We start from the raw sequence: 24,311 nt of genomic DNA on the forward strand, positions 1-24,311 counted from the left end.
ATTCTTAGGTAAGAGGATTAGCTGTAAAAAGATTATTCCCACAATTAGTTGGTTGCTAGTTGACTTCCTCTTCAGTTAATGAACTAAGGTATATGTCAAGAAAGACATAAGTTCTCAAAATTTGTATAACTATTTTTTGTTTACTTGGACAAATGGCAGAAGTATTATAAAGATCTTTTTAAACTATATTATTACTTTTAAAGCCCAAGAGCCTTAGAGTAATTAATTTTATTACTGCTGTTTAAAATACTGGCTGCATGCTTTATTATCTTCGTTTTTAAGTTATGTTAAAACTTTTTAATTTTGCATTTAATGACTGTTAATAACTCTAGCCATATACATTTCCTTATCATGAATCTGTGTGCTATTTCATACACTGAGGAAATAATGTCTCCTGATTCAAATTGTGTTGAAAATAAAATGTCAGCATTCCCATTTTTTGTTTTTGCTTTTTAAGATTATGTCTTTGAGATTTATTGATCAAGTTGTGTTTAAACTTTAACTTTCTTGAAAGTTCACGTGAACTGTGTTGGCCTTACGTAGTAATGTCTGTTTCTTTGCCTAGGAGGAAGAAAATTACAGAGAAGAGGGAGATCCTAGAACAAGGGCATCAGATCCACAATCTCCACCCCAAGTATCTCGTCATAAATCACACTACCGTAATCGAGAACACTTTGCTACTATACGGACGGCATCACTGGTATGTACTACTGCAAATTAGAAATATATTTTTCATGTTGGACCTTGGCACCTATACTCAAGTATAATTATCTCTTTTTTTTTTTATTCTGGGTTTATTTTGCAAAACATTTATTTAACATTTAATTACCTCTTATGAGAAAGATATTATACAAAGCACTCTGAGAGATGTGTACACAAATAAGAAATATATTTGAATATATTGAATTAGCTTGAGAGGGCTAAAAGGTACTAAATAGGAATTCAGATTACCTTTGAATCGGGGCATAAAGGGAGTATTTATAAAATAAATCATCTGAGCCTTTAATAATTAGTTGGTTTTAGGCACAGGGGAGAGGAAAAATGTAATTTCCACCTAAGAATTGACCAAAATGAGGGAGGGGATGTTTGGAAAATAGGAGGTAATCCAATTTGATGTACTCAAAATGTAGTTCTTCTGATTTCCCAAATAATAAAAATGGATTATTTGTTCATTACAAGGATGTTGTTATACTGGGGTACTCATAACCCTAATCAGTCAGATATGTAAGTCCAAAACATGATAAAGGATACTTACTAGGGATAGAAAGAAAATACGTTAAGATATCAAAGGGAAAATAGGTTAGTAGAAAATATGACAGAAAGAAAAAAATATATGGGAGTTATCTGAATTATCAACTACATAGCAGATCTTATAAATCCCATGCTGTGGCCCATGAATCTGAATGATGTCTAAGGTCAAAAACACCATCCCCTGCCATAAGTCAAGTCATTCCTACTATTCTACAACATGTAAATAATTCTTTGAAGAGAGCAAGTAGCAAACAATGATTGCTTAATTTTTTCATGACTATTTTAATGAATACCTGGACAGGGGCCAGCTTGTGGGAAAACATCTTTGTGACTGGGCACATATTAAGTGTTTCCCAAGCAAGCCTTCTGTCTCAAATTTTGGCTCCCTCAAATTAATTAAGGATACTTTATTTATTTAGTCAGTTAATTAGTTAGTTAGTTGTGCTGCGCTGCATGACTTGCAGATGTTAATTCTCCAACCAGGAGTCCTAACCACTGGACCGCCAGGGAGTTCCGTAAGGACAGTCTTAAAAAGTTATGGCTTTAGGGCTTCCCTGGTGGCGCAGTGGTTGAGAATCCGCCTGCCAATGCAGGGGACACGGGTTCGAGCCCTGATCCGGGAAGATCCCACATGCCGTGGAGCAACTAAGCCCCTGCGCCACAATTACTGAGCCTGTGCTCTAGAGCCCGTGAGCCACAACTCCTGAGCCTGTGTGCTGCAACTATTGAAGCCTGCGTGCCTAGAGCCCGTGCTCTGCAACAAGAGAAGCCACTGCAATGAGAAGCCCTCGTACTGCAACAAAGAGTAGCCCCGCTCACCACAAGTAGAGAAAGCCTGTGCGCAGCAACAAAGACCCAACACAGCCAAAAATAAATAAATTAAAAAAAAAAAAGTTTTAGAAAACTTAAGATCCATATCCTTAAACCTAGTAAGTCCATTTATTTCAAGTAAAACATTCAGAGAGTAGGTATATTTGTGTACAAAGATATGAGTAACTATATTATTCAATATGATTACCACGTACCATAACTCAGGCTGACTTATGCCTTGGATTTTTTTCATACAATAAAATGCGTAGATCTTAGGTATTCAATTTGAAGTATTTTTAGTGGTACACATTATGTTAACCATCGACTAAAAAAAAAAAAAATTAAAATTTATTGTCATCCCACAAAGTTCCCTCATACCCCTCTTTAGTCAAGTCTCCACTCTCATGACCACCACTTTCTGTTTCTTCACTATTGTTAGTTCTAACTGTTTTTGGATTTTATATAGGTGGAATCACACAGAATGTACTCTTTTGTGTCTGGCTTATTTTGCTCAGCTTAATGTTTCTGAGATTCATCTATATTGTGTTCATCAAAGTTCATTCTTTTTTATTACTGTAAATATATTTCCATTGTGTGAATATACCACAATTTTTTAATCCATTCTTCTATTGAGGAACACTTGGTTTGATTCCTGTTTGGGGCTATTACCCATAAGATTGTTATAAACATTCTTATACAAGCCTTTATGTGAACATTATGTTTTAATTTCTTTTTGGTAAATACCTAAGAGTAGAATTGCTGAGTCATGGGGTATATATATGTTTAACTTCCTCTGTCAAAAAGTTTTCCAGGGCTTCCCTGGTGGCGCGGTGGTTGAGAGTCCGCCTGCCGATGCAGGGGACACGGGTTCATGCCCCGGTCCGAGGATCCCACATGCCGCGGAGCGGCTAGGCCCGTGAGCCATGGCCGCTGAGCCTGCGTGTCCAGAGCCTGTGCTCCATGGCGGGAGAGGCCACAACAGTGAGGGGCCCGCGTACCGCAAAAAAAAAAAAAAAAAAGTTTTCCAAAATGGTTGTACCATTACACGTGCCTATCAGCAATGTGTAAGAGTTCCAGTTGATCTATATCCGCTCCAGCATTTGGTGTTGTCACTTTTTTTAGCCATTGTAGTGGGTGTGAAATAGAATCTCATAGTGGATTATTTTGTTTGTTTTTTGCATTTCCCTGTGACTAAAGATGTCACCATAATAAGCACCTTTTCATGTGCTTATTGTCTGTTCATATATCTTCTTTAGTGAAGTGTCTCTTCAACTCTTTTGCCTGGTTTCTTACTCAGATGTTCACATTATAATATTGATCTGTACGAGTTCTTTGTATAGTCTGGATACAAGTATTATATCTCATATATATCTTGCAAATGTTTTCTCTTCATCTGTGGTTTACCTAGTCTTTTTCTTACTGTTGTCTTGATGAGAGGTTAAAATTATTTAGTTTTAAATTCCAATTTAAACAACCAAATTAAAACATAGGTAAAGGACTTGAATAAACATTTCTGCAAAGAATGTAATACAAGTCGCTAACAAGCACATGAAAAGTGCTCAATATCATTTGTCATTTGGGAAATGCAAATCAAAACCACAAAGAGGTACCACCTCACATCCACTAGGATGGCTATTTTTTAAAAAAAAGAGGGCCTTCCCTGGTGGCACAGTGGTTAAGAATCCGCCTGCAAATGTAGGGGACATGGGTTTGAGCCCTGGTGCGGGGAGATCCCACATGCTGCAGAGCAACTAAGCCCGTGTGCTACAACTACTGAGCCTGTGCTCTAGAGCCCATGAGCCATAACTACTGAGCCTGCATGCTGCAACTATTTAAGCCCGCACGCCTACAGCCCATGCTCCGCAGCAAGAGAAGCCATTGCAGTGAGAAGCCTGTGCACCACAAGAAAGAGTAGCCCCCACTTGCTGCAACTAGAGAAAGCTTGCGTGCAGCAATGAAGACCCAATGCAACCCAAAATAAATAAATAAATAAATTTTAAAAAATAATAATAATGCTGCAGTGAACAGGAAGGTACAAATATCTTTTAAAAAAAGGAGGGCTTCCCTGGTGGCGCAGTGGTTGAGAGTCCGCCTGCCGATGCAGGGGACATGGGTTCGTGCCCAGGTCCGGGAGGATCCCACGTGCCACGGAGCGGCTGGGCCCGTGAGCCATGGCTGCTGAGCCTGCGCATCCGGAGCCTGTGCTCCACAACGGGAGAGGCCACAGCAGTGAGAGGCCCGCGTACGGCGAAAAAAAAAAAAAAAAAAAAGGAAAGGGCTTCCCTGGTGGCGCAGTGGTTGCGAGTCCGCCTGCCGATGCAGGGGACGTGGGTTCATACCCTGGTCTGGGAGGATCCCACATGCTGCAGAGCGGCTAGGCCCGTGAGCCATGGCCGCTGAGCCTGCGCATCTGGAGCCTGTGCTCTGCAACGGGAGAGGCCACAACGGTGAGGGGCCCTGTGTACCACAAAAAAAAAGAAATTTAAAAAATAAATAAAAATGAATTTAAAAAGGAAAAGAAAAGGAAAAAAACCAAAATAACAAGTGTTGGAGAGAGTGCAGAGAAATTGGAACTCCTGTATATTGCTGGTAGGAATGTAAAATGGTTCAGCTGCTGTGGAAAACAGTTGATGATGCCTCAAAAAGTTAAACATAGATTTACCACATGACCCAGCTGTTCTACTACTAGGTATATACCCAAAAGAATTGAAAACAGTTACTCAAACAAGTACACTACACACATGTTCACAGCAGCACTATTCACAATACCCAAAAAGTGGAAACAACACAGATATTAATATTCACCAGTGGATGAATGGATAAACAAATTATGGTATATGCAAATAATGGAATATTATTTAGCTATAAAAAGGAATGAAATACTGATACATGCTATATACAATATGGATGAACCTTGAAAACATGCTAAATTAAAGAAGCCAGACACAAAAGGTCACATATGATGCTATTTATATGAAATATCCAGAGTAGATAAATCCATAGAGACAGAAAACAGGTTGGTGGTTAGCAAAAGGGGAGAATGGGGAGCAGCTGCATAACAGCTGTCTTTTAAGTATATAGAGGTGGTGGTTGCCTAACATCGTGAATATACTAAATGCTGCTGGGTTGTTCACTTTAAAATGATTAATTTTATATTATGTGAATTTCACCTTAATTAAAAAAAATCAGTTTATACATTTTTGTCTTTATAGTCAGTGCTTTTTGTGTCCTGCCCAAGAAATATTTGCCTGCGCTATGGTCATGAAGATATTTTGGGTTTTTTTCTACTTTATGATTCTGGATTTTGTGTTTATGTCAAATCATTCTCAATTTTTATATATAGAGTGATACAGAAGTCAAGATTTTTGTTTTTGCTTTTATATACAGAGAACCAGTTGTGTCCGCAGAATTTGATGATAACACATTTTTTCCTCTTTGAATTGACTTTTTGGTGGAAAATCAATTGACTAAATATATTTGGGTCTATTTCTAGATTTTATTCTGTTCCTTTGATCTGTTCAGCCTATTCTTCCACCAATTCCACATTGTTTGGATTACTGAAATGTGTGTCTTCCAACTTTTTTTCCCTCAAGATTGTTTTGGCTATTGTAGGTCCTTTACATTCCAATATAAATTTTAGAACCAGCGTGTCTATTTCTTTAGGAGACCGCCTGGAAATTTAATTGGAAACTGCTCACTGGAATCTCTTACAGTGATTGTCTACTTGGCTAAGTAGTAGAGTGCTCTAAAATGCTTCTGAAATAAAAATGTTTTCCTTAATTTTATTCTTTTCTCTCCATTGTTTGTGTGTCTAGGTTACAAGGCAAATGCAAGAACATGAGCAGGACTCTGAGCTTAGAGAACAAATGTCTGGCTATAAGAGAATGAGGCGGCAACATCAAAAGCAGCTGATGACTCTGGAAAATAAGTTAAAGGCTGAGATGGATGAACATCGCCTCAGATTAGACAAAGATCTTGAAACACAACGTAACAATTTTGCTGCAGAAATGGAGAAACTTATCAAGAAACATCAGGCTGCTATGGAAAAAGAGGTGGCCAATTCAGTATTACTATTTTATTTACTCTAGATTGTAACCATCTCAGAATTAACCAAGATGGCATTGTGATGTTAGGATATATCTTCCCCAGAACCAAGCAAATCAGTTGGGGAAAAGAAGAAACATTTATATAAATTGTGTAATATTAAGTACTGAGTCTGGGAAGCAATAGATGTGGGATTATTTCCTAACACTGATAGTTTTATAGTATCACAGTGGGTAAATCATGCAACCATTTTAGGCCCTAGGTACCCTGATTATCTGAGGAGTTTGTTAATCACCTATCAATAGGTGATTTAGGTCTCGAAAAATCATTCATGATTCTCTTCTCTGTGATTTTTGGAGACCTATCTTAAATTTATGGCAGCATTTTAATATCAGAGAATAATTGAAGATTATAGAGAATGTTAGAGATAATAAAAGAGGTTCAGATTAAGATTTAGCCCATTTGTGGGTTTTTTAAAAAATATTTATTTATTTATGGCTGCATTGGGTCTTCATTGCTGAACGCAGGCTTTCTCTAATTGCAGCGAGCGGGGGCTACTCTTTGTTGCAGTTCAGGGCTTCTCTTGTTGCAGAGCACGGGCTCTAGGCGTGCGGGTTTCAGTAGTTGTGGCACACAGGCTCAGTAGTTGTGGTTCACAGGCTCTAGAGCTCAGGCTCAGTGGTTGTGGCACACAGGCTTCGTTGCTCTGTGGCATGTGGGATCTTCCCAGACCAGGGCTCGAACCCGTGTCCCCTGCATTGGCAGGCGGATTCTTAACCACTGCACCACTAGGGAAGTCCCAGCCCATTTGTTTTTTTGGTGTTTTTTTTTCATTTATGGCTGTGTTGGGTCTTGGTTGCGGCACGTGGGATCTTTCGTTGTGGCGCCCGGGGTCTTTGTTGCGGCTCACAGGCTTCTGTCTGGTTGTGGCGCATGGGCTCGAGAGTGCATGGGCTCTGTAGTTGTGGCACGTGGGCTCCAGAGCCCGTGGACTCTGTAGTTTGCCATACGCGGGCTCTCTAGTGGAGGCACGTGGACTTAGTTGCCTTGCAGCATGTGGGATCTTAGTTCACCAACCAGGGATTGAACCTGCGTCCCCTGCATTGGGCGGATTCTTAACCACTGGACAACCAGGGAAGTCCCAGCCCATTTGTTTTTTTACAAATAAGTGTCATTTTACTATATGATTTAAGTATATTTTTTTAGGATTCTTGTTACGTGAGACCTTTTCTTTTAATGTTTTTGATGTCCCATCAGTTAAATTTTATTTTGATAGTCACACTTGTCAGGTAAAATGTAAGCTTCTCTGTAAATTCACACAATATCTAGAAATGTGTCTGGCTTGTCCACATTGAGGCATTATTTATTATAGTTACCCTGTTCAGCCTTTCCCCCTAAAATAGAAGAACTACTCTCTCATAATAGAGAATTTGGCAAAATAATTTACAGAGTAAATAATTATTTGCTTTTGAAGTAATTTGATGAAAGAATGTATAGATATTTAGAATCCTGTTGGACATGGGGTAGTATTTTTAATAACTCGGGAGGAGGTAGATACATATTTAGAAAAGCAAATCATGAAACAGGATGTGCAATATGATTACAGATTTATTTAAAATGTATGTATGCATAGAAGTAAATAGGAAGGGTGTGCACCAAAATGTTTATATTGGTTATCTCCGGGTGGTAAAATCATACAAGATTTTTTTGTGTTTTCCTGTATTTCCTAAATGATCTACAATGAATATGCATTGCCTATATAATCAAAAATAAAACAGTATGATATGTATCTAATATTTAATATTTTCATATTACTTAATATATAAGTTAAAGGTCAGGGTTTTGGGGCTTCCCTGGTGGCGCAGTGGTTGAGAGTCCACCTGCCGATGCAGGGGACACGGGTTCGTGCCCCGGTCCAGGAAGATCCCATATGCCGTGGAGTGGCTAGGCCCGTGAGCCATGGCCGCTGAGCCTGCGCGTCCAGAGCCTGTGCTCCGCAACGGGAGAGGCCACAGCTGTGAGAGGCCCGCGTACCGAAAAAAAAAAAAAAAAAAAAAAAAAAAAAAGTCAGGGTTTAATTTGAAGAGGAGTATATTACATTATTTAATATACAAATCAATCTAGATAAAAGGTCATTACTTAATTATATTTGTGGATAGATATATATCTGTTTTATTTTCTTGGGGGAGGACATGTAAAATTTTTAAAAAGGTGAAAACATTTTGATTTTGTAAAAGATCAACATATTAAAGATGAGTTCCATTTTACTGGTTCTCTGAAATTCAAATAATAAGATGCTGAGTAATTGGTATTGGTAATGCTTATACTGATTTTATGTTCTTAAGGGTAAAAATATCCTTAGTGGTATATATTAAACTGTTGCTTTGAATCTACTTAACTAATTTGATCCATTTTTTAAATTTCCCATAGGCTAAAGTGATGGCCAATGAAGAGAAAAAGTTTCAGCAACATATTCAGGCCCAACAGAAGAAAGAACTAAACAGCTTTTTGGAGTCCCAGAAAAGAGAATATAAACTTCGAAAAGAACAGCTTAAGGAGGTATCTATTTTATAAAAATTTTCACGCCAGTTGTCTACTTATTGATTTTATCTATTGATGTTGATTGACTCATAGAACCATTAGGATAAATTCTTCTTCTATTGTTTGTGGCCACTAAATGTTTACCAGTTTGAATGAAGGCAAACTTTAATCAGTTATTCTTCAACAGTTACTCTTCAACAGATATCTTCAATTGAGTAGGATCTAAAAAGAATCATCTCCTAAAAATATAAATTATTTTATTTATAATAGTTTTCATATGCACTTACTAAATAACTGACTCACGAGAAATAAAATACTTGAGCTGTGATCGATGTGGAAGCAACTTAAGGGCGGCTGGCCTGGGCTCAGGGCTAGAATCCCTGAGGACCCAGGAAAGGGCAAGGAGGCGGGTGGCAGGCTCCCCAAGGACGGGTCTGAAATCATCAGGATCTAGACGGGTATTGGGCTTCAGGACATTTATTTCATGTCCCTCCGTACAGGCCCTGGGGCCAGGTGTGGGGGGGGCAAGAGACCAGGCAGGGGTAGCAATAAATAATGCGGACAAACAGAGCTCCCCTCGAGACAGATGAGATTAAAGGTTACAGGGGAGCCACAATGCCGAGGTGGGGACTGGCAGGGCAGGGGCAGCTGAGAGAGGGAGGGTGAGACCAGGCCCTCATTGTCACCTGCAGCATCCCTTTCCTGCCCCAGCCCCCGCTACTTTGGGGAGGAAGGGAGTCCCCCCCAAAATATACTTGAGCTGTGAAAGGAAGCCACACATTTCTTTTTCTAAAAGTAGACCATACCAGGCTTCCCTGGTGGCTCATGGTTAAGAATACGCCTGCTAGTGCAGGGGACACAGGTTCGAGCCTTGCTTCGGGAAGATCCCACATGCCGTGGAGCAGCTAAGCCCATGTGCCACAACTACTGAGCCTGTGCTCTAGAGCCTGCGAGCCACAACTACTGAGCCTGTGTGCTGCAACTACTGAAGCCCACGCGCCTAGAGCCCATGCTCTGCAAGGAGAAGCCACCGCAATGAGAAGCCCGTGTACCGCAACGAAGAGTAGCCCCTGCTTGCCTTAACTAGAGAAAGCCTGCGTGCAACAACGAAGACCCATCGCAGCCAAAAATAAATAAATATATTAAAAAAAAAAGAAAAACTTAGACCATTCCTTCTTACTTTTGGCTCAGAAGATTACAATAATTTGTTCATAGAGTAAAGATAAGAGGCATATTTGCTCATCACATTTTCTTTAATAGCAAAACATGCTGATTATTTATTTACGATTCCACGATTTCATATTTATTTGCTCTCCATGTGCTGCATTTTTGAACTTCTTTTAAAAGCAGATGTAGTCTGACTTTGAAGAACACCTTGATTGTTCCAAGGCAGTTTCTGAAAGGGGGTAACTATTCAGGATAGTAGTCAGGAGAGAGAAATGATATGTCTCAATTTAGACCCCCTTTTACAGACTGATTGACTGAAATTTTTAGTCCATGTAATTAATTATTAGGGCACTGATAAATTAATTGGTCTTGATAAAATAATAGTAATCTCTTTGCTAGTAATGCTTTTGTTTGTGTAGGAATTTATAGTCACTTATTTAAATGTTATTATGGACATATTGTTGGCACAAAAGCTTGCTCTGTATACACTGCCAACTGAGCTTCATTGAAAAGATTTTTCTAACTCTAAAGGGTATAACCTGTAATATATTCCTGTGACTGTAATACAAAAGCCAAACTCTATATTGGCACATTGGGTTTGAAAAGACTGTAAATAGGTCCCCAACTGTAAATAAATATCCAACAAAATGCAGTTTTACAGATCCGTTTCCCAGTGAAATGAGATTTTCGTTTTATGGGTGCATTGCTTTAGGTAATCCTTTAAGCATATAACAGGTAGTCCAGCTAATAAATTCGTTTTCTTTTAGAAGCCAAATTAGTGTGTATTTATGTGTGTGAGTTCATTTAAAACAATCATTTTTAGCATAGAGGAAGGGATATACTAGAATCTTAGTGGAGAAGTTCCCTGGCAAAAGATTTTGAAAAATATACCCAGGTGATTATTTATGTGCCCTTTCTCTTCCGTGTGTACACATATACCCTTAAGTTTAGAACTACTAAAATTTTTTTTATGTGTTTGTATATCTTATGAACTAAAGTTATAAAGAACTGATCTCTTTCTTGAAAACCAGGGGAAGGACCATAAGGTTAGTAGTCTTTGAAAAATTATCTTATACCTAGGAAAGATGGCTTATTTATATACTGTGCAACATTGTTGCTTTTTAGGTTGAAGGTATATTAGTATTAATTATCATCCTAGAGTTTGCCTCATTGAGCGCATTGTCAGTGTTCTCATCTGGCCCAATATAAATGCATTTTCATTTAGATAGTTTGTAAGATAATATATATATATTTTTGAAGTATAGTTGATTTACAATGTTGTGTTAATTTCTGCTGTACAGCAGAGTGACTCAGTTCTACATATGTATATTCTTTTTCATATTCTTTTCCATTATGGTTTATCACAGGATATTGAATATGGTTCACTGTGCTATGCAGTAGGACCTTGTTGTTTGTCCATCCTATATGTAATAGTTTGTATCTACTAACCCCAAACTCCCAGTCCTTCCCTCCCCACCACCACCAGCAAGTCTGTTCTCTATACCTGTGAGTCTGTTTCTGTTTGTAGATAACGTTCATTTGTGTCATATTTTAGATTCCATATATAAGTGATATCATATAGTATTTGTCTTTCTCTTTTTGACTTACTTTGCTTAGTATGATAATCTCTGAGTCCATCCATGTTGCTGCAGAAGGCATTATTTCATTCTTTTTTATGGCTGAGTAGTATTCCATTGTATATATGTACCACATGTAAGGTAATATTTTATTTTCACTTTTATTATTTTTTTATTGGAGTATAATTGCTTTACAATGTTGTGTTAGTTTCTGCTGTACAATGAAATGAATCAGTTATATGTATACCTACATCCCCTCCCTCTTGGACCTCCCTCCCACCTCCGCCCCCCACATCTCCCCCATCTAGGTTTTCACAGAGCACCGAGCTGAGTTTCCTGTGCTTTATAGCATGTTCCCCACTAGCTCTCTATTTTACACATGATAGTGTATATATGTTAATCCTAATCTCCGAATTCTTCCTACCCTCCCCTTCCCCCCCCTTGTGTCCACAGGACCGTGGAAGGTGATATTTTAAATGCTATAGAAAAGCACTGGTTTTGATTTGTTTAGTTAAATACGATTCATAAAAAGGGTTTCTATTCTCCCATGGTTTTGTTGATTTTCCATTTAATTTCTAAGTCTTTTATACTGAGTCTATCCATAATTTTGCCAAAAACTTAATATTTAGAATGTCAGAAACCAAGAAGTGACACATTAGATGTATATTTGCCCTAATATTAATTCATATAAATAATTTTTACCTGAAAGCACTGCCTTATGTCTCTTCTTGGGAAGCATTTAAAGAATGATGTGTTTTACTTCATTTACCAATATTGTATTCTTTTAAAACTAGTAACCATCATAAATGTAGCTGTGTAAAGCTAAAAGGTATGCATGTTTTCTAGCATACATTTCTCTTTCCTGTCCTACTTCACCGGTTAACTCAAGAAAAGGAAAATATTACCTACCTCCTTAAGGTCATTGCCCTGCCTTGAGCATTAGAAAGGACACAGATTAAGTACTTTTATTTAAATGCACCAAATACCAGATGATATATTCATGCAATTAATTTTTATGTATTTTGAACTGAGTTTTGGTTTTTTTGGTTTTTTTTTTTTTGCGGTACGCGGGCCTCTCACTATTGTGGCCTCTCCCGTTGCAGAGCACAGGGTCCGGACGTGCAGGCTGAGCGGCCATGGCTTACAAGCCTAGCCGCTGCGTGGCACGTGGGATCTTCCCGGACCAGGGCATGAACCCGTGTCCCCTGCATCGGCAGGCGGACTCTCAACCACTGCGCCACCAGGGAAGCCCGAACTGAGTTGTTTTTTATGTTGCCAGGAGCTGAATGAAAATCAGAGCACCCCAAAAAAAGAAAAACAGGAGTGGCTTTCAAAGCAGAAGGAGAATATACAGCATTTCCAAGCAGAAGAAGAGGCTAATCTTCTACGGCGTCAGAGACAATACCTAGAGCTGGAATGCCGTCGCTTCAAGAGAAGAATGTTACTTGGGCGCCATAACTTGGAACAGGACCTTGTCAGGGAGGTACGTTTGAAACGAGAATATTTCCTGAAAGTATGTTTGTCATTTCCCAGACTCAGGGTCTTTGCACTTGTACCTCCCTCAGCCTGAATTCTTCTTCCCTAGATTATCTACATGGCTTGCTTCCTCCCTTCATGTCTCTCCTCAGATACCACCTCCTCAGAAGTGCCTTCCCTAATGTCCAAATCCTTCTTCTCTAAATGTTCTTCTCTGCACTTCTCTCTCTTACACATACACACTTTTTGGGGGTAAGTTTCTCGTCCTGCCTAGAATGGAAATTTTCTAAAGTCACTGGTTTTGTTCCGGTCTTTATATCCCCCTAGTATCTGGCCCATAGTAGGTATTCAATAAATATTTATTAAATACATATTAAATCTGTGAATGAGAGGGGTGTTCATTTTTAAATACCATAAAATTATTGGATACTTTATACCTTTTGAACTGAAATGGGTGCCATTAAGTATGTGTTATCATTTAACACATTTTTTATAATCATGTAATTATTAATTGAGCAAATGTAGAAACTCCTATGCCAGTGAAAACATATTCTCACTATCAGGGATACCTGTGAGCACAGATTAATTTATTTACAAGAGTGGCTTAAAATAAACTTCAAGTATAGCATAATTGTTCAAATTCACTAATAATTAAATAAATTCAAATTAAAACAGTTGCATCAATTAAATAATATAAAGACTAGCAACATTGAATCCTAGTAGTGGCATTGGGAAATGTGCAGTGTTGCTAAGAATATAAATTGATACTGATATATTGATAGATATGCTTTTATCTATCAAATCCACTCCTAGAACTCTATCCTAAAGAAATAATAACATGATTATATGATGCATCATGAATAAACATTTAATGAAAATTTCTTTATCAAGCAAAAAATGGAAAATTATGGTATTGCAAAGCAGAAGCTTACTATGAAACTTAAAAAAAAAAGATCTGTATATACTGATCTGATCTGGATGTATATCCATTATATTGTTAGGTGAAGAAAGCACATTATATGCCTATAATGTATGTTATTCAGTTTTTAAAACTGTATGTTTTTGTGTAATAGATGTTTCACGATAAGCATGGGGAAGGTTGGGAAGCATTTGAACCAAACTGTTGGCCTCTGGAGAAGGGGTTTGCAGGGGCAAAGGGGGTAGGTTTGACTTCTGTGTGTGTGTGTGTTTTATGCTTGTTCTTTTTAATCTGAAAAAAAAAAAAAAGAATTAGAACATTTGTTGAGCAGCATGTGTGAGGTATTGTTCTGAGAACTTTCCATTTGTGAACTCACTTCATCCTCACATTAAATCTGTGAAATAGCAATATTATTATCTTCATTTGAAAAGTGATGAAACTGAAGCACAGAGAGTTTAAACAATTAACCCAAGGACTGCTCATAGGTAGCAGAGCCAGATCCATGTTCTTATTCACTATACTGTGCTGGGTATACTGCCTGTAATAGAATTGAATAGGATACTCTGAAGAAATTCAAAGAATGGCTTACGAGTTCTCTTCAGATATAAAATTGGGAAACAATAAAGAAAGAAAAGAAAGAAGGAAGGACATTCAGCCTACTGAGATAGATTTGCTATGTCTTAAGCTTATTGCATAAAATAGTATTAATGAATAGTAAATGAATAGAATAAGGAAATTGGTGCTACTAATTGCCCATTTACTGCTGTAAAGGTCATAAAATCTAATATTTACTATGCAGTCATTATTGAATCTGAGGATTACATCCACTTCCTGATTAATCTATTTCTTAGGAGTTTTTTCCCTAGCATTGTAAATTATACCTTTGTCTTTTGTGTTATGGATTAGGAGTTAAATAAAAGACAGACTCAAAAGGACTTAGAGCACGCCATGCTGCTGCGACAGCATGAGTCCATGCAAGAACTGGAGTTCCGCCACCTCAACACAATTCAGAAGATGCGCTGTGAGTTGATCAGACTGCAGCATCAAACTGAGCTCACTAACCAGCTGGAATATAATAAGCGAAGAGAACGAGAACTAAGGCGAAAGCATGTCATGGAGGTTCGACAACAGCCTAAGAGTCTGAAGGTACCTTTAGCCTAAGCTTCTTGACAAAGGGGAATAGGGATAAAAGGCATCCATATAAGCAGTAGAAGTCTAAGACAGAAATCTGTCGTAAAGAAATTGAATAAACCTCTTTCTTTTCATTTTAAGCATGTTTAATTAGTTTTGACATGGAGTGTCTGTAGCTACAGACTTTTGCTCATGTATTTCTCAGTAGAGTACCGAAAAAAATTTAACTGTAGCAAATGCCATAAATAAGAATCAAAGTTCTTATTTTAATGTACCCAAATGTCCAATGCTGACATTACAGTCTACACGTCAACATGCTAACTAACCTGTTGGCTTCTCTTTATTGTTCCAAGTAATACAGTTTTGGAATCTTATTTGCTCCTAGTGTGATTTGTATCCAAAAAAGACAGTAAATTCCTAGTCAGTACAGAAGCCAGTGAATGAAAAAAAATGCCTTTTTACCCCCTCTCCCTTCACTGTGTGTGCTTATCTTAAGAGGAATAGTGGAATCACCACAGTGTTACTCCCATTCTGCTTATTTTCTTTATGTATTTGGTAGTGTAGGTGAGACCATGGCGTGGTAGTTGGGGTATGTTTTGTTTTTTTGTTGTTTTTTTGTTTTTTGTGGTACGTGGGCCTCTCACTGCTGTGGCCTCTCTTGTCGCGGAGCACAGGCTCCGGACACGCAGGCTCATCGGCCATGGCTCACGCGCCCAGCCGCTCCGCGGCATGTGGGATCCTCCTGGACCGGGGCACGAACCCGTGTCCCCTGCATCGGCAGGCGGACTCTCAACCACTGCACCACCAGGGAAGCCCAACACAGTATTTTCTTTTAAAACCCTACCCCCTTATCTGAATAACTGTCCTGGAGTGAAGTGAAATTCATTCACAGGGGTAATCTGTGTCAAAATCTAGAAGCTACACCACACCGAATGGTACCTGTTGATTCCCACTCAACTCCATTCAAACAAGCTGTCTTGAACAAAAGTATAGAAGCAAAGTTAAGATGTTTTTACCCTTTCCTTGTGAACCTGAGTAAAATTTCACTTTGTTTTCCGAACAGCTAATTAACATCATTTACAGAGTAGCTTATGTTGACTACTCACATAATCTTCATTAGTCATTGCTTAGAAAATTGGAATTCATAATGATTTTTCAAATTTATTTTGTCTTTGTAGTGGAGAGGTATATACTCTTTTGGCTATAGAATAGACAATTTCCCACCAAAAGATTAGTTAAATAACATGTCTGTGAAATTAATGACTGTTTTAAAGTCAGCAGCACCCAGAAATAAACCAGACTGAAAACTTGTTAGTTTTCTATCATCATACCATAAATTTAATATGACTGCATTTCTGTAGGGCTTGGCATAGAGTTGTTTGATGTTTAACCATTCCTGTTTTTTGTTTTTGCCTTTTCAGTTTGAAAGCTTGTAAATACTAGTGTAATCTTCACAGATACTATACAAAACGTGAGGCAAAAAATAATGTTTCACAATTGTAGTCAGATTTAGAATAGAATGTCTCCTTCTGATGACAGATGAGCTCAAGATTTTCCATAAAGGAGATTGTTCTGTTACTTTACTAGGGAAGAAAACCATCATGTTCCTCTTAGTTATGTATTTCTGTCTGCTTACTCAATTTGAACAAAACTGACTTGATTTTAATGCCAAGTTATCCATTTTTATTTACCTAAGTAACGGTTGCCTCTTCCAACTTTTTCCAGGACTTTAAAGGGAGGTAGGGGGACTTCAGTTTTAGCACTTATGTAATTTGACTAGGATTTGGGGTGGGGGGTTTGGGGTACTATGTCTATGGAATGGGTTGGATATACGCCTGCTCTGTTGTTTCTTCATCTGGCATCCAGATGATGTTTTGTCAGTGTTAAATGAGTAGAAACAACTGTAACTTACATTCATCTTGCTTTCACTTGAGTCAAACATTGAGGGATATAGTTTATTCTTGGTACAAGTATTACTCTTCTTATAGAAAAAACATTTTTCAAGGACCTTTTCTTTTTCCCTCATTAGGCTAGTGATGTGGAATAATTAGTTTTCTTGGCACAATCCTTTAAAAATAAAAACTTTTAAAAGAATAGAGGTTGTTATACAGAGGTAGAAGAGAATGTCTAAATGTCATTGTCCCATTCCTGGCTAACTTGGAAGAATTTTGTTAACCAAGGACAGTATTTAAGAGTGGTGCCACTGGGACTTCCGTGGCGGTCCAGTGGTTAAGACTTCACCTTCCAATGCAGGGGGTGCAGGTTCAGACCCTGGTCGGGAGCTAAGATCCCACATGCCTCATGGCCAAAATACCAAAACATAAAACGGAAGCAATATTGTAACAAATTCAATAAAGACTTTAAAAATGGTCCACATCGGGCTTCCCTGGTGGCGCAGTGGTTGAGAATCCGCCTGCTGATGCAGGGGACACGGGTTTGTGCCCCGGTCCGGGAAGATCCCACATGCCGCGGAGTGGCTGGGCCCGTGAGCCATGGCCGCTGAGCCTGCGCGTCCGGAGCCTGTGCTCCACAACGGGAGAGGCCACAACAGTGAGAGGCCCGCGTAATGCAAAAAAAAAAAAAAAAAAAAGGTCCACATCAAAAAAATCTATAAAAAAAATTTACTTGTAACTAAATGTACTAGTAAAATAATGAGTATGACCTGAAGTCCTGTGAAAAAAGTAAGGTTCTTGATATTCTAATGTTTTAAATTAGAGATTTTGTCACAAAAATACATAGAATGCAATGGTTTGACCTAATAACCAAGTGGAAAAGTACTGTACCTGCAACCTTACGGTCTGACCTTTTTGTTTTTCATCTCCTCGTCTCCTAGTAGCCTTTATTTTCATATAAGCATGAGGTATAACAAATGGCCATATGTTAAAAATTATATACATCTTTTTTTTCCTTCCCAGTCTAAAGAACTCCAAATAAAAAAGCAGTTTCAGGACACCTGCAAAATCCAAACCAGACAGTACAAAGCATTAAGAAATCACCTACTGGAGACTACACCAAAGAGTGAGCACAAAGCTGTTCTGAAACGTCTCAAGGAGGAGCAGACCCGGAAGTTAGCCATCTTGGCTGAACAGTATGACCACAGCATTAATGAAATGCTGTCCACCCAAGCTGTGAGTTCATTTTATTTAAGCAAAACAAATTCAGTGCCCCTTTCATCCCACCACCTGAATGAAATCCCAGCAGTTAAAATACTGGTTGGAAGTGATAGCTCTCCTACAGCTTGAGAAATAGTGGTGGTTATCTATATTTTTCCTGTTCTCTGCATTGCTTGGAGGTAGGCATGATTTACATAGAATTCTCATTGATACATTTAGTCATGAGGTTCTAAATAGGCTCTCTGCCACTGCCTCAGGTGTTCAGCACATATCCCAACGGTATAGGAGGATTAGAGCAGCAGCTTTGTTAAGCAGTGAGCAAAAAGTAGTACTGTATTGGGGATCCAAATGGTCACATTTTAGTGAAGGCAAATACAAAATATTTTCTATATGAGTTTTGCAAACTTTTTCTTAAAGGGCCAGATAGTAAATATTTTAGGTTTTGTAGTCCGTGATACAAAATTGAGGATAATTATGTGGGTACTTATATAGCCATTTAAAATGTAAAAGCCATTCTTAACTAGTGGACTATCAAATTAATTAATTAAAACAGGCAGCTGTCCACATTTGGTCTGGAGGCTATAGTTTGCTGGTCCCTGTTCTGTAGTTATTTCCATTGCAGAGAAGAGATTGAGAGTCTTACATCAGCTAATCAGATTCTAGATTTTTCTTAAGAAAAATATAATTATTCAGGCATCCTCCTAATAGATCATGATAGCTTTTATCTTCATATTACCATCACTGGTTACTGTGCCTTCCTTTTCCAGAGATGTTTACTCCAAGATACAAGAGAGAACAATTGTGTATCCTACAAAAGAGTTGTCTGTCTTTTCTCACACCTCCTTTCCATAGGTCATGGGTAAATAGCTCACAGTAGGATATATCTGGGTTTTTTCCTCTCTTTCAGCTGCGTTTGGATGAAGCACAGGAAGCAGAGTGCCAGGTTTTAAAGATGCAGCTGCAGCAGGAACTGGAGCTGTTAAATGCATATCAGAGCAAAATCAAGATGCAAGCTGAGGCACAACATGATCGAGAGCTTCGGGAACTTGAACAGAGGGTCTCCCTCCGCAGGGCACTCTTAGAACAAAAGGTATAGATAATAGAAGGAAGTTAATTGTGCTAGTATTTGCCTTCATCAGAAACATTTTATAAATACATTTTCATATTAGCAGAGGTGGCGTTAGATTGTTTTCACCATACCATATTTCCTTAATTCTAGTTTTGGTAGTGTTTTTCTTTAAAATTATTGTTTCAGTAATAAACCTTATTATAATTAATGAATTCTAAACATCAGAGGAATGTAGTTAAGTAGTAATTGCTAGAGGAAGGATATGGTGTTATGTGAAGACAGTTGAATTGTGAGAGAGTAGCTCTGGCTCCATGTTCCTCACTTTTTTTGTGTACCTAGCTCTACCTAAAGAGATTGGAGAAAAACTTGGATAGTGAAGAAAAAGAACTTTAGTAATTGCCTGAGAGAGGCAGGGGCAAAAGATCTGGAATATATACTTTACTCTTCTATCCTGGGCCTGGAACTATACAGATTGGTGGAAGAGTACTAGGGGACAGAAGGTAAAGCCAGTTCTACACAAGCTGAAAATGTTACTTCTAGATTTATCTTTTTTTCTTTCTTTCTCTCTTTTTTCACTTATTCTTTGCCAGATATATTAGAGAATAGAACTAAAATCCCCAGATTCACTTCCTTTCCATCCTTTAAGGTATTATAGCTGTGCATGTGTGTGTGTGCGTGTGCGTGTGTGTGTATTTTGGGGAAAGACTGATGGACAGAAGATTTTTAGATTTTGAAAGATAAAGAGGAAAGTTTTGCCATGAGAAGTAGTAGAATATAATTGTATCTAGGATTCAGAGCTATGTTCCAGAATTCCTGAGCCATAAGTTCCCAACAGGTGATAGTCTTAGCTCCATTGATCCTTTTGTATGTTAGTACTTGGCTAACTTAATAAAAGTTGTCATGGTTTCTAGACCATTGCTCCATAGATTTTCCTCTGTTTCCTGCAGTTCTTATGATAAAAATAGAATTCCTTATTAAATTAAAAAATACATTCTTGAAAAAACCCACCTAAATAAGATGTTACTCTTCTTCTGGCATAGCTCTCATTACTGGCTTCTTCAAGAGGTTCTTGCCTCTAAAAATTGTCTCACTTATGTTTCTCATTCAAGATGGGAAAGATATAAACACATATAAATTTTGAGAAAAATCTAGTTTGTCCCATGTACAGATTTCATAAATCTGTCTGATTCCAACTTGCTTATTAAAATTCAACCTAAAGTTCTGTCTCTTATGCTTCAAAAAATTATCACTAAAATGAAAACTCCCTATAGTGTTGTGAGAGAAATATTAGTACTATTTACAGTCAGCCCTCTCATACCTGTGGGTTCTGCATCCATGGATTCAACTAACCTCTGATTGAAAGTATTAGGGGAAAGAAAATTCCAGAAAGTTCCAAAAAGTAAAACTGCCATCTGCTGCATGCCCCCAGCAACTAGTTACAGAGCATTTACATGGTATAGAGTATTGTAAGTAATCTAGAGGTGATTTAAAGTATGAGAGTATCTGTGTGGCTTATATGCAAACACTACACTATTTTAGATAAGGGACTTGAGCATCCTCAAATTGTGGTATCTGAGGAATGGTCCTGGAACCCTTCCCCCAAGGATACTGGGGTAGGACTGTGTATTTGTATTTTTAGCTCCACCTAGTGGTTCAGAGTTAGGGCTGATTAGTGTCTTAGGTACAATCTTATTTCACTATATGAACCAAGCCTGTATGTTCTACAGAGCCTAGTAAAATATGGGCATAAAACTGATACACATTGGTGAAGGTGCAGTGGCACTCTCATATAATGTTAATGCATTTTGCAAAGCAATTTGGAAGTGTGTGTGTGTGTGTGTGTGTGTGTGTGTGTATATATATATATATAAAAAACATCTTTATTGGAGTATAATTGCTTTACAGTGGTATGTTACTTTCTGCTTTTTAACAAAGTGAATCAGTTATACATATACATATGTCCCCATATCTCTTCCCTCTGGAAGTATATATTGTACTTTGGAAATGTTAAGTGTTTGAGAATTTATTCTAAGGAAATCCAAATATAGGAAAAGCAAGATGCTAAATATGGTAATTATAGCATAGTTTATAATGGTTTAAAATACATAACCATCTAAGATAGAGATATAATTAAGTAATTATGGCCAAGCCACTTAATAAAATCTTATTCAGCCATTTAAATGATGGCTACAAAGACAGTATTAATATAGAAAAATGCTTATGATGTGTTGAATAAAATAAAAAAGACCAATCACACTTAAAGTGAATTGAAGTAATGCTAGAAGTGGCTATATTAACATGATAGAATAGTTTGTTTTTCTGTTTTACTTCTTTGGTGGGGACTATACCACGCAGCATGCAGGATCTTAGTTCCCTGACCAGGGATGAACCCGTGCCCCCTGCAGTGGAAGCACAGAGTCCTAACCAGTGGACTACCAGGGAATTCCCTATATTTTACTTTTTTAATGTGGTTTATATTACTTAGATAAGGGAAAATACATAAGATTATTTAGTATGACAGATAATAAAGGAACAGTAGGGTGATGAATCTATAGTGCTTTGAGTTGCTACTAGGGCTAATATTTACATTTCAAGTGACATGCATGTAAAGCAGTTTGGGGTCAGTTGGCAGCTACCAAACCCAGGTAACCTCTCTACAGAAACTTTGAAAAATCTTAACTGCTGTATTTTCTGCACTTGGCACTTACTCGTTGTACAGATGAGAAACAGTAATCTGAAAATAAATAGAGGTGGAACCAGAGTGAATATTACTTGTTTCATGATGAATAGTTCTCTTGGAAGTTTGCTTTAATCTCGAAATGAACCAAGAGTTGTTCCTGTAGGTTGAGGCACCAACAAAGTAAAAGTAGGCCTCACTTGACTCACATAAGGTCCTTTTATGACTTTTCTCATATTTCATTTACATTAAAATTTTCAGCAAAATGACAACATAACTATAAATGTTAAATTCCCTATGAATTTAAAAAAAAATTTATTTTTTATTGGCGCCTAGTTGATTCCCTGTGAATTTTATATGTGCATGAAAAGTGGCAGTATTTCCAAAATATAAATGTTTTCATTTTTTAGTTTTATCATTTCAATTAATTTTCTTTCAGTATTTCACTTAAGTATCAACAAACATGGTTGGTAGTTTTTAAGTGAGAATTGACGACTGGAACATCTTACAGGATCTTTCTTTGTGGAACTGAAAATATTCACACAAAAATATCACATTTGATTTCAAAGAAGATAGGTCGAGAGAGCCTCTCAAGTCTTAAGTATGGTAACTTTTATCTACCCAGTGAAACCACCTTTCTAATTTGCAGTAATAAATAACATGTTTTAAAAGAAATGGGGATTAGTGTAACCTATCACAAATCTTAGGTTTTATTTTTCTTTAATTGAAAAATGTTCTGAGTTTCTTGAATGGCAAAACTAATCAGCAAACGAAATTGAAGCAGTACTTACTGGATAAAAGGTTCATAAGCATTAATGTGTTTAATATTTTTATCATGAGTTTCCTTCAGATTATATGCAAGGAATTCAGATCAGTTACATGCTGAGTGCTTTCCCATCATTTATTAGATCCTTCAAATTAAAATAAGTGCTTTTAAGTAAATGGATTTAAAATTTTTTACATATAACATACTTTAAAAATTTGAAGTTCTCTGAATCCTTAGAGATAAATAAGTTTAATTCCAAAGAATTGGGTATTTTATCTATAGATATGAAAAGAGTGGGGAAATTATTTTATAAATACACAGTCATTTTTTAAAACCTGGCAAATATAGAGAAACAGAAATGTCCTTAATCCTTCCACTCAGAGATCACCACAGTTAACAATTTGATGTCTTTACCTCACAGGAAGCATTCATGTTTAATCTAAGTTCTCCTTCAATCTTCAAATGAATGGCCCTCTCTAAATCTTTGTAACACTAGTATTTAGAACTTTCGATAATTTTCAAACTCTTCTTACTGGAGTCCATCTGGCCGATCTGTAATTCTCCAAACACTTCTTATTTTTACCATTTGTCCATGTTTTCCCACATGTTCTCTCTGCTGAAAATATTTTCCCCTCTGCTTGTCTTCCTGGTAAACTTGTATTCTTCCTTCAGAATCCAGTCTCTACCACCTCCTCTAAGAAGACTTCTTTGCCCTAGTCTCCTTCTCCTGTAGAGTGAATCACTCCGTCCCTTAGTATTTCTGCTATACTTTATAAATCTATTATTACATCTTACCATATTCTATTGTAATTTTTATTTGCATGTGTTTCCCATGCTAAACTGTGTTTTTCTTAAGGGCACTTAAAAATGACACATAGAAAGTAAACATTTATTGAGCTAGATTTCTACAGATAGCAATATGACTATTGGCTTAAGTTCTCAAATATCTTGAAACATGATTATTTAATGCTCCTTTACAAATTCTCTTTTTTCCTATCTTTTAAAAACTTTTTTTCATGGAAATTTTCAAACATATACAAAAGTAGGGAGACTTAGTACAATGAAATTCCAAGTACTCATCACCCAGCTTCAACATTTATCAGTATTTTGCTAATATTTTCTTATCTATTCCCCCCACTACATACACACACACATACACACACACACTCTTGGGGGAAAGAATGTCTGGGATATATATATATTTTTAATTAGAATAATGTATTATTCTAACAAAAGTACAAAGTATGGAAAATTTAGTGTGTTTGAATCATTTCAGATTAGAGAAAGTTTCACACTTAGCAGATTTAGGCTTTTAGCACCTTTGAAAAGAAACATTCAAAGTTAAGACAAGTGTCAGGACAGGCTCCTGACTACCTTCAGTGATGATTCCTCTGACTTAGGATGTGCAGGTCACAGAACAGTGTGGTTATTTGGTTTTTTTCTCTGCATTTTGAGAGTGCCACAAAAACACACTTAAAGAGAGTGAGACAGGTGATCACTGACTAGATGGCTGGTGGTTAGAAGATGGTAGAGAAACGTTGGGACAAAAGGAGAAAATCACAGGCTGGACGAGGTGGTCAAATGGACAGCCTGGGGATTCCCTGGTGGCGCAGTGGTTGAGAGTCCGCCTGCCATTGCAGGGGACACGGGTTCGTGCCCCGGTCCGGGAAGATCCCACATGCCGCGGAGTGGCTGGGTCCGTGAGCCATGGCCTCTGAGCCTGCGCATCCGGAGCCTGTGCTCTGCAACGGGAGAGGCCACAACAGTGAG

The 24,311-nt window shown here is 37.7% G+C and overlaps 1 protein-coding gene across 6 annotated transcripts in view; it reads left to right on the plus strand.

The window, feature by feature from the left end:
• TAOK1 (TAO kinase 1) overlaps positions 1-24,311 on the plus strand; it is a 148,937-nt gene that overhangs the window by 112,857 nt on the left and 11,769 nt on the right. For 4 of the 6 annotated variants that reach the window (XM_027130502.1, XM_027130503.1, XM_027130504.1 and 1 more), the window contains 7 exons: positions 566-700; positions 5,877-6,113; positions 8,536-8,664; positions 12,670-12,873; positions 14,692-14,931; positions 17,832-18,044; positions 18,937-19,119. In XM_027130502.1, the coding sequence (XP_026986303.1) occupies positions 566-700; positions 5,877-6,113; positions 8,536-8,664; positions 12,670-12,873; positions 14,692-14,931; positions 17,832-18,044; positions 18,937-19,119 (1,341 nt within the window). Of the gene's footprint in view, positions 1-565; positions 701-5,876; positions 6,114-8,535; positions 8,665-12,669; positions 12,874-14,691; positions 14,932-17,831; positions 18,045-18,936; positions 19,120-19,437; positions 19,599-22,214; positions 22,377-24,311 lie in introns of all 6 variants that reach the window. The other 2 variants (XM_027130505.1, XM_027130506.1) reach the window with 2 other exon arrangements.

This window comes from Aethalodelphis obliquidens, unplaced genomic scaffold (assembly GCF_003676395.1).
Source record: "Aethalodelphis obliquidens isolate GAN/ISIS:26980383/991018 unplaced genomic scaffold, ASM367639v1 scaffold38, whole genome shotgun sequence".
Lineage (NCBI taxonomy): Eukaryota > Metazoa > Chordata > Mammalia > Artiodactyla > Delphinidae > Aethalodelphis > Aethalodelphis obliquidens.